The following is a 10,776-nucleotide window of genomic DNA, read 5'->3' as shown; positions in this document are numbered from 1 at the left end:
AAATCAGATATAGAAGAAAAATGTCAAGCTTTTGTAAGGCACTAAACATCCATTGTTGTTAATAGTCTATCTTTATCATCCTTTGAATAAGTAAATAACTATGTCAGCTAGTGGAATAATAGTAATTTGAAAACTTAATTATGTTTATTAGGTAATAAATTAATGGAAGTAAAATAATAATACTTATCTCTTATAAATAGAAGAATATATTTTTATTTTTCTTTACATTTATTGAACACGTAAAAACGAGTTAATTAATACATAAATATTGAGGTTTAAAAATAAGATTTTAAATACTTGCACGAGTAGACGAATTTAAACTATTTGTTTTTATAATTCTTGCTCCATTAAAAACAAACTTTTCAGGTTGAAAATTAAACTTGAATGAAGTTGTTTACAATCAAAAACTAAAGACTTAAGCAACGAACTTGGTTGGCATATACTCAGAATGTACTACTTAGTTATCTCCGGTGGTAAATTGAAAAACTATGCGGTTTGGTTTTTTATATTATTACATATTTCTTTATCAGCTCCATAATTTAAATACAAAAACACATATTTTTACGAATTGTTGTCCATTTAATACTGTTTCTCTGCGTGCAACAATTCATTTTTTGTTTTTGTTTTCACTAAAACTACATACATATAAAAAATATCATTTCAATTATTTAATAATATGCAACTAAACATGTGGCAAATGATCACCCTGTGGCTGGAAACCATTCTCATCAGCAATATAATTTAGTGTATATGTTTGGCCATCGGGCGCTACCCAACTGACAGAGCCACGTACTGAAATCGCTTCCTGCTCGGTGCCGACATTCTTCAGTTCCGCCTCTTCCTGACGTACCACACCGTCACTGGTCTCATAGCTAAATAAAAGGAAAAAAAAATTAAGCACATTGAATTTAGATTGTGATGGTTCCAGTTATATATATTCATACGATACCAAAAAAATAGACGAAATGTTCGTCAACTTATACAATACGTAAGTGGAAATACTAAATTCAAATAATTTATTTATATTATACTAACAGTATATACAAACATCACAACATCCAGCGTGAACTAATTAAACTCAAACTTGCTTACCTAATACTTTTCTTAAGTGAAAGTCCTAACCACTTTTCTTATTTTAACAGCCTAGCACGATTGGTCAAACTGTTAAAAATTAAGAAAAATTTGTTTTCAAAGATGCTCGTGATTAAGCAAGTTGGTAATTGGCAGGATCTATTCTGTATAGTGTAAACTCCTAAGCTGTCTAGAAGAAATATGTGACAGAAATAATTCGAGCTCAAGCTGTTGTTGGTGTAGGATCATGAATAGTCCCCACAAATTTTTGGAGAGTTCTGCTGAAGTAATAGTCCTTTGCCGAATATAAATCCGGGTCGTTTTAATAACGTAGAACCGACTATTGTGGAAACGAACTTCGGAAGGCATGACGTTTTTCGATAGTATGACTAGCTTAAGATTCATGGGAGAGGGTTAGTTGTCATACTAATCAACCGCCGCAAGTTTCTATATTTAGAAGAAGCTAAAAAATATTGGAGAAAATATGTATGTACACTACGGTAAACAAATTATTATTACGATGACTGTGAGTTGACTTACAATGACTGAGTACCCGAGGTGAAACCTAATGCGCTGCAAGCTTTGTTCTTAGTAGAAATTGAAGAATGATTTTTAAATTAAATCATAATAATCATGATGATAATTTAAATTAAATCAAAGATCGAAATTTATCGGTGTGGTCAAAAATTTAGGAGAATGGAGGTGTTGGAGAGAGGATGAGGATTTTTGTTCAATTAGCATGCAGAGCGTTTTCTTGTTCCGTGTCGCCGTCTACATGGGCTCTAGAACATGTACTATGTTTCTAGCAGTCAAACTAATTTCGAATCGAATAATCTTCTAATATTACAACTATGTTTGAGTTCTTTGGTGGACAAAATGCTCATAATGGTAATGTAAGTCTATTATCCCTACTATCTATAGCACACTAAAAAATTAAGCAAGTTTTTAATACTAACCACCTGAGCTCACATTTTTTTCATATGTGCACCTATTTTTTTTGGTTTTTTTGTCAACAAACTATACGTGATCACTCCTTTATTAATACTTTGTTATATGAAATGTGGTGACTAATAAAGCGGCAAATAGTTTCATCTTCAGAAATACTGGTTCGTTCACAGAAGCGAGAGCTACTGCAATCGAAAGAAAAGCCTTCACACTAAACATCTGGCGATAACTGTCATTTGGAGCATGCGTACTCCTTCTATAGCATGGCCAGTCTCATTACTGATTCGATAACTACACATCCTAAGTGCCTCATATTAAATTACTCACTGAAGTACTTAAAGTTGTAAATATACTTTCTTGAAAGCATTTTTGTACAGATCTGCGTTTTTTTAGATATTCACACTTTCTTACACACTTCTACTCCGTAGTGAAAATTTCACTTTCATTATTGTGTTTTTGCTCACTCACCCAAATTTGTAACCATCGGCAAGATTTTCGTTATCGTAACGCAGAATCTGAGCGTTGGCTGAGTCATCAAGTGGCGCTGCGTAGGCGTAGGCAATTAATCCACATAGTGCCAGGATGCTAAATGTAAACTTCATTTTTATAAAGGAATTTATTTTATTTTTTTATTATTATTCTTCTATTTGAAGCTAGCCGTTTCCCTGCAGATGCTGCTACTGTACTTGTTGTTATCCCAAATTACGTTCACCAACTAATGCAGTGTAATTACTAATGTCTTTCGCTATTTATACGTATGTGTTTCAGAAATTCCAATCACGTATTGTACATAAATACGCATTTATTGTGGGTACATACAAGGGGACGTGCAAAGTGCGCGCTATGCATTTTGCTCGTGGGCAAACACATAGATCAACAAAGCTAAGAAAACTAATAACAAGAGTACTAGCAACAACAAGAGCAATAACAAAGGTAATAGAGTAAATTGAGATTTTTTGTACTTTGTTCGTACACCCAAGTGTACTTATATTTTACATACGTACATATTTTGTATGTAGACGTATGTATGGTATGTGTGTATGCTGAGTCACAAGTACATTTTGATGCGTAGTTAATTTAATTTTTAACAAAACTAAAACTGAAAACTCCAAATTGCTAGAGAGCACATTGCAGCATCCGCAATAAATGAAAAAAAGAAAAAAATGTTGAAAACTCAATAAGAAATGGCCACGTACAATTGACCAGCTGTAAACCATTTGAGGCAAACACACAGACATGAGCAAACGCAAATCCATACATACATGAATGCTGAATAATGACGTGCAAATTATGTAATTTAACTGATTATCTGGGTTTTGATGATTTACACTCCCACCTGTGTGTGTGAGGCTATAAGTACGTGTGCGTTTGTGCGCAAATGTGCCCGTTGCGGTCATTAACCGCAATGCTTGTACATCGCAAACCCATTAAATGCGCTGACGTTTTGTACTTCAGCTTGCTGCTGATTATCATTTGACAATTGAGCTATGCCAATTCTCCTTGCCGCTTGTTACTTTGCCCGAGCGCATCTAAGTGGCTCCATTCAATGCTACACCTAAGTTCACACCAACACACTGCTACTACTTAGATTCAATGGCGCAAATGGATTGCGCGTGTATGCGAGGAAAACAATTGATCTTTAATGATCGTTATGAATTGTGGAGTAAGTTATGAGCTGTTCAGCTCTTTGCGCGCATGTGTGAAGTGAAGAACAATTTTGGCAGCAATTTACATCACTTCATTTGGTGCTCACAGCTATATGATGGACAATATATTATATATAAATTTTAAAATTTTTATTGTTTTTATGCAAACTATTTACAAATCACACTAATCGAAAAGGCTTTTACCACACGGATTCTATATGCTAATTAATAATTTACTACCGTTTGCTCTTTTAGCTGCATGAGAACTATAGTTAACTATGGTTGGTCACCTGAGAATGTAAGATCCTAAAGCATTTAGAAGGAATATATGACAGAAGTAACTAAAATGCATGCTGTTGTTGTAGCAGCATAAGCACTTCCAATAAATGTTTGGAGAGCCTTGCTGTAGTGGTAGTTCTTGGCCGGATATAAATCTTTCGCATAATCGTGCATCGTTTAACCACAGAACAATGCTTCCAAATGGTGGAAACTTGAAAAAAAGAAATCTGTTCACTGGTGACATCATCGGTCCTTATATCTTTCGAAATGAGGAAGGAACTACCGTTAGGGTGCATCGCGCGGGGGTATCTAGCCAGGCTGACTGAATATTTGTTTCCAAAAAATAATCAGCTAAACATCCACGACATATAATTTCAACAACTTGCCGTACAGCGCGCTATTCAAGCGATTTATTGCAATAGTCAAACCAGATTTATTGGAAAAAGTAATCATAAGTTCGACTGGACCACGTAACTTATAGCTGCGTCCATTATCATACTCAAAAAATAAGTGCGATAAAATTATCTGGCAGATTATAATAAAAAAACTAAAATCATTCCAACCATATTTCTGTTTGTATTATCATTTTAAGTTCCCAAGCTCTTAAAAGGACACCCGATACCTGCTTCCATTATCAAAGAGAAATATTTTAATTTTCTCTCACCCAAAAAAATTTGTTGTGACAGCTACTTATGATTCTACTGTATGCTCCGCTAATATTACTGTACCTATAGCAGTGTCAGATTGCATAAAATATTCTATTCAATATTCAGTGTCAAATTGTGGGCTTAGCATACATAAGCTAATCGTTGGTAGCTTCTCAACATGCAACAGTCCCGCTAACAGTTTTGGCTATGTATAGTATGTGGTGAACTGACTTTCAAAAGCCAGCGACGAAATTTTACTCAACCATTGAAGCAGTGTTATCGGGATTATTTTGGTTTCTCTGATGATCGCGTCACTCATACCCGTGTGCTGTAAATGCAAGTGATCGGATTACCTTCATTTAGTGCAATTGAAGATGAGATTACCGATTTCGAACTTGTGCCCAAAAGTGTTATACTTTTGATCGCATAACGGTTGAATATATCAGACATACAAATACCACATTGGTATACATATACCACAGCATATAAATATACATAGATATAGTACATATACATCCATATACCAGAATGCTCAGAACGATGAGATGAGTCAATTTAGCTGTGCTTGTTCTTCCGTCTGCCAGTCTGAACGAAAACTCGAGCAAAAATATATATTTAAATGAAATTGGTACGCAAAATATTCTTTGTCCGAAGGAAATTCGCATTGAAAATGGGTGCAAACATTAAATTAATACGGCCATCTGCCATATAAGAGGAAAATGTGAAGCAAAATTATTCAAAAAAAAAAAAAAAATGTAAATATAATGTAATCAGTACGACGCAAGTAAAATTAAAAAAAATTTAAAATTTACCCAATTTTTTGGTAAATACTTGTATCTAGATTATGAATGAAATACATCCACTCTTTATATCTTAAGACCAAACTTCTGTCCGTCCATGATTTTACAAATCACATCGCTCATTGTCAATAATTTTTGCGATTCCAAAAATGAACAGCCAGCCCACATAAAATTTTACTCAAACGTGTAGAAACAGTTTAGTCTGCCTTACTTGCTAGTTGGGTTGATACGTTATTACACAAACTCATTTTTTCAGCCTGAAATATCACTTAAAAAAAATAGTCTCTCTGACCCATCATCTGTCGATTCGGTGAAAGGGTCACTGAAAATTCAGAATAAATTTTCTGCATTAGGGAGAAAACGGTTACACCACTCTGGTAGTATTGTCGAGCATTCATTTAAATTATGATACAATAACCCCTGAATGTGCTAAAATTTTTAATAAGCCTTACAATATAGCCTATAGCACTATCCTAATAAGAATACTTGCTAGTTTCAAAAGTTGTAATTCACGTAAAGTCACAGTTTTTTCTTGTAAAAAATAAAGTTTATATAAAAAAAATATGGATGCCAGTGTTTTTTGTAGTAACTAATACAGTTACTCGGACTTAAGGGTAGATCTTCAGCTAAACAATTATTAATTATCTACTATCGATATTCGAACATCTGTTTATTTTTTATATTTGTTTTTATTAGGAACTAGCTAATACCGGGCAGACAACTCGGATTAAAATGTAAGTGTGTGATTTAAAGTCCCTTATTTATTTGAAGAGCTTCTAGGTGTAAAATTCTTTCCATTATATTTACTCATTACTCATATAAGGTAAACATCTGAAACGAAAAAGTTAACCTGATTATTATTCTGTAGGCTTGTCATTCTGGCAGGTGCCCTTCGTTTCTTTTCAGCCCTAACTTTCCATACTACAGTCTGATTTCCACCCAAAAAACATACCTTTTTTTCAAAACTCCGCCATTTTGTTAACAAGCCAACTATATTTTTTTTTAAGACGCTTACTTTGGTTAAGTAGTAGTCTGGCTACCATAAATTAGAAGCTTTTCCGACCAACCACACCATATCCACATGCAACTGTTAATGAAGTAAATTTAGAGGACACACTGTTAGTATGATAAATATTCAGCTTCACATAACACAGTAATATATGTTTATAAACACATGTGCTCAAAATGTTCAATGTGTTGAGAATAACCGATTTAGCCATGCCAATTTTCCTGCCTATCTGTCTTTGCAATGCATAGCACGAACAAAAATTGAGATATCTCAACGAATATGTGGAGCAAAGCTAGATGATACCCAGTATGAATTCACTATTTGGTGGATAAAAATGCGATGTGCCTCACTATAACTGGAAATCAATTTAGCGCTTGTGATTTGATGGATAATGAGATAATAAAATTATATATCAGGATGATGTTGATATTACCAAAAATTGTACATCTGCCTACTTGACAAATGTCAAAGATGATATAAAAAGAAGGTTATTGTTGCTGTTGAAGTGGTTAAATAGTTCTATGGGAATAATGCTAGTTATCGACTAGCGCGCGTTTACTACCACAGTTCTTGTCCGAAGTCTTGGTTTTTTTTTGTGTTGAGTGAAAACATAGTGGATTCCTGAAGTATAGCAGCAAACTTTTTATCTCTATGTCTTTCATCAAATTGCTTTAAGAAAGGCTTACCGAGCGAAATATTGCTCTAGCTAGACCTGAACTCTGGCAGCTTGCGCGGATGGGACTGAAAGGAAAGCTACATAATTCCCTACCTTCCAGTGATCTGTAAGCGTTGCAGTGATATGTGAAATTTTTGGACGAGAGTAACTTAACAGGTAATCCATCGTCTGTTGTACCGTCTGGGCGTCGCTTTTGAAAAACAATTGATTTTAATATGTGATGTTATTAATTTTAAGTATTTAGCGCCGTTGGCAATCCTATGTTGAAAATGTTTCTAATTGACTATCTTTTGGTGCCAATATTTATTTTATTACTTAACTGTCATATAAAATTAAGATCACTTTTTGTATACATGGTAATATAATTTCAGTGAAAATAAATTTATTATCAATTTAATATAAAAACTGAAGTCTAATTACATTTCATTTGATCATAATAATAATAATAGTTTTTTTTTATTATTTTTTTTTTGTTTGTAAATTTAAGTTTTTATGTTGATGGCAACCCTATTACAGAATATTTTTAAGCTAAATATCTTTTAACTGATGCCAATATTGCAATAATTTTTTTTTATACATTGGTCGAATCGAAGTTATGAGATTGACTTCATACAAAACTGCTTAAAAAAAAGGATTCGCAGTATTACCAAATTTACACTTTACACTACAAAAATTTGCACTTTTCATAAAAGTTGCATAAAATTGCAAAAAAGTTGTGTTAAGCTCCAGATAGTTTTGTTTAAAACTGCATTCAAGTTTTCAGGCTTAATCTATTAACGCACTTAGATTTTGGGGCATCAGTTTTGCAAGGGTAGAATCGACCTAATTCTGATGGAACTACTATCAAACTCAACAAAGAGATTGGGTGCATTAATCTATTTTTCTAGAATCTTTTTCAAAATACAAATGAATGGCATATTTGAGCTTTTAACATGCTTCTCCATACATATTAAGCGGTCTGGTTCCCCGGCCTTTAGTCAGTTTGGGTTGAAGAGAGTATACAAGTCCACGTAAATTCTAGTGATATACTTGATTGCTTCTATATTTAATTCGCTGAAATGATTTGCGTTTTTAGCTGTGTTGATTTAGAACCGGCTGGTACTAAATACCCCTACTTCAGCTAATGGGAGATCCAATCAGTCTCTGGGACAGCTTCTTCGGTATCTTTATTACCTCTGTGAATTTAACTACAATAGTATTACCGATTAGTAGGGCAAATCAGTTTTGATAAATTTAATTTATTTATACATATATGCGAAGTTAAAATAAACTCGATTTTTCAGTGATTAGGTGTATTTGTAATTACCTACGGAGTATAAGGTCGCTACAAATGTTGTGTCTTCTAATAAAACCTCTGTCTTGTTCTTTATGTGATTGAATGTTTTCTATTCGCACATGAATTTTCAGTAAGAATTTAATTATATAACTGCAATTAAATATATTCAGGAAATGGTATAATTTTTGGGGTAAACTACTAAAGCTGTTTATTGTTCTTCTCAAAAAGTGATGTGAACTTCAATGTTGGTTGCATTAACCTCGACAACCACAATACTTTTTATTGCGCCTTCAGTAATTAAGGCTCCTGAAGAATAAAACACCAAAATAACTATACGTAAAAGCAATGGCATTAAAAAGAACAAAACAAGTAACAAAAAAGTAATTAATTAAAAGTAAAATATAAAGTGAGCCAAAATGTAAAAAAGTAGTTTCTGAGCATCATTGATGCTGTTGAAAATGAAACTGGCGAGGACGGTGATAAAGTTCATTTCTTTATCCAATTCTGCGTTTTTACACTAACATATTCATACATATGCATTGAAGTATGTATATGTACAAAAAAGGCGTAGTTTCATCAACAGTTTTAGAGGTCATATTTAATTCAATATAAATTATCTTTTATGGAATCAAAAACAATTGCATTGCCGCGGATACCAAGCCCCTCATGCAAATGTAGAACCATAAAACGACAAGAACAATATAATTTTCCCAATCACACAATATAATCAAAATTTTAAGAAGCACCACAGTAAATTTGTTGCTTCATAACATTTTTAAATTTCAATCAAATGGTGTTTCAGCAATTTAACAATTTGTTAATATAGTTTAGTGAAAGAGAAATCCATTATTTTCTCGGTACATGGATGTAGGATGTCTCGCAAAGTTACGATCAAACAATTTAAAGTTTATGCTCGTTGTCAAGGTGACATTTCACACTAAAAACAATCTTTTGCTGTTTGTTTTGTTTATTCCATTCAGTTGTGATTACAGAGTGGCAAGAATGGAGGTCAGAAAAGAGAAAATGCAATACATTTTACATTTTTTTTTTTTTGATAAATTCGAAAGTGCAAAGTGATGTTAAAGAAAATGTCGATATTGTCCAAAAATGTCGATAAAATCACAGAAATAGCATGACATGTCGTAGTATCGTCCAAGAGCTAAAAATCAACCATAAAAGAGTTTAAACCCTTTGTTGAAAAGTTTTAAGTAGAAATAATGAATTTCTTTTTCCGTAAACTAATATTTACTCGAGAAACTTATCCCAGACCACCAATTGTTTTTAGATTTACAGGAACAGCAGCTGGTTAGTCTTATTTGCCTTTTCTTATTTTGTAATATTATTTTTCACTCTCGATGTACCACACTTGAACGACTTTCTTTGTTTATCTAATATTCCCTTAGTAGATTGTTGACTTAAATTGGGCTAATAGGGATATATTACTTTATATCAGCTTACGTGGGAATATGTAATTAAGATTGGTGTGAGGTGAAATATATACGGCATGCGATGAGGTCAAAGTTTAAGGTATTCTAGAGTACATTTTTTGTTACTGTCTAACTTTTTGAATTGTGGGATATTGCAGATGAAAAATCTTCTAATATTTAGTTTCAATACCAACTTTTTCTACTAAAAGTTTACAAGAATCTAAAAGAACATTATTTGGAGTACAGAATTTTATAAAAAAAGTTCAAGTTGATACACAATTTATTATTGTACATAATTTTATAGCTGAACCCAGGTTTTTGTTAATATATTTAACTTCTTCGAATCACTCAGCCAAGTGTGATCGTAAAGTTAGGTTAGACAGCTCGAAAAGAAGGTTTCCATATGCCGCAATGTCTGGATTTGATATCGTTCCAAAACTAATATGAGTGTACAAGTGACGTTGAGCAAACCAGTAGCTCTGTCAGAAGCTTCAAATATATTTCGCACAAAGTCAATCATTTATTAGTTGGCAACCAATAAGCCCATTGTAGTATAGTATTTTTGTGAAGTTGTGTAGGGGAGATTGACCGCCATGACCCTCTTATGTACGCTACTGGTATACGTATTCTTACCTCTTACCTTAATAAAGACAGTTTTTGGCGACGAACATGATTTGTTTGCATACTCCAATGCAACTACGACTAACATATTCCGCAATCGTTTCACCCTTCATCTCGGGCAGCTGTCGAATGCGTAGCAATGAAAACATACTAAAAAAAAACCAACGCATAAAAGTTCATAAATTACCCACAACTGCCGACCACGCCAAACTGCACAATTCCTTGCTGCTCTTCTTGAATGCAGTAACTTCTGATAGGCGATACTCGTACTTGGTTTTTGTTTGCTGTTTTGGTTTGCTTCATTGCTGAAAGACGACCTTAGTAAAAAATGCGTAGTAGGTAAAATTTTCAACTAAAATATGAGAATGATAATAACAGG

At 33.3% G+C, this 10,776-nt stretch overlaps 1 protein-coding gene across 1 annotated transcript; it reads right to left on the bottom strand.

Annotated features, from left to right (window-relative positions):
* Positions 1 to 250: 250 nt before the first annotated feature.
* Positions 251 to 2,723, bottom strand: LOC128862279 (endocuticle structural protein SgAbd-6-like). Its single transcript, XM_054100822.1, has 2 exons — positions 2,485 to 2,723; positions 251 to 872 (listed from the first exon to the last, which is right to left on the bottom strand). The coding sequence occupies exons 1-2, from the start codon at positions 2,616 to 2,618 to the stop codon at positions 683 to 685; spliced, it is 324 nt and encodes a 107-aa protein (XP_053956797.1). The 5' UTR covers positions 2,619 to 2,723; the 3' UTR covers positions 251 to 682.
* Positions 2,724 to 10,776: the final 8,053 nt, after the last annotated feature.

Source organism: Anastrepha ludens, chromosome 4 (genome assembly GCF_028408465.1).
Source record: "Anastrepha ludens isolate Willacy chromosome 4, idAnaLude1.1, whole genome shotgun sequence".
NCBI lineage: Eukaryota > Metazoa > Arthropoda > Insecta > Diptera > Tephritidae > Anastrepha > Anastrepha ludens.
Note: the sequence above shows the minus strand (reverse complement) of the source record. Positions and strands in the feature narration are given on the sequence as shown.

Excerpts from the sequence above, each read along its gene's own strand:
- LOC128862279 (XM_054100822.1), bottom strand. The coding sequence starts at position 2,618 with ATGAAGTTTACATTTAGCATCCTGGCACTATGTGGATTAATTGCCTAC. Across the intron at positions 873-2,484 it reads GCCGATGGTTACAAATTTGG|CTATGAGACCAGTGACGGTG; the intron begins GTGAGTGAGCAA and ends CCTTTTATTTAG.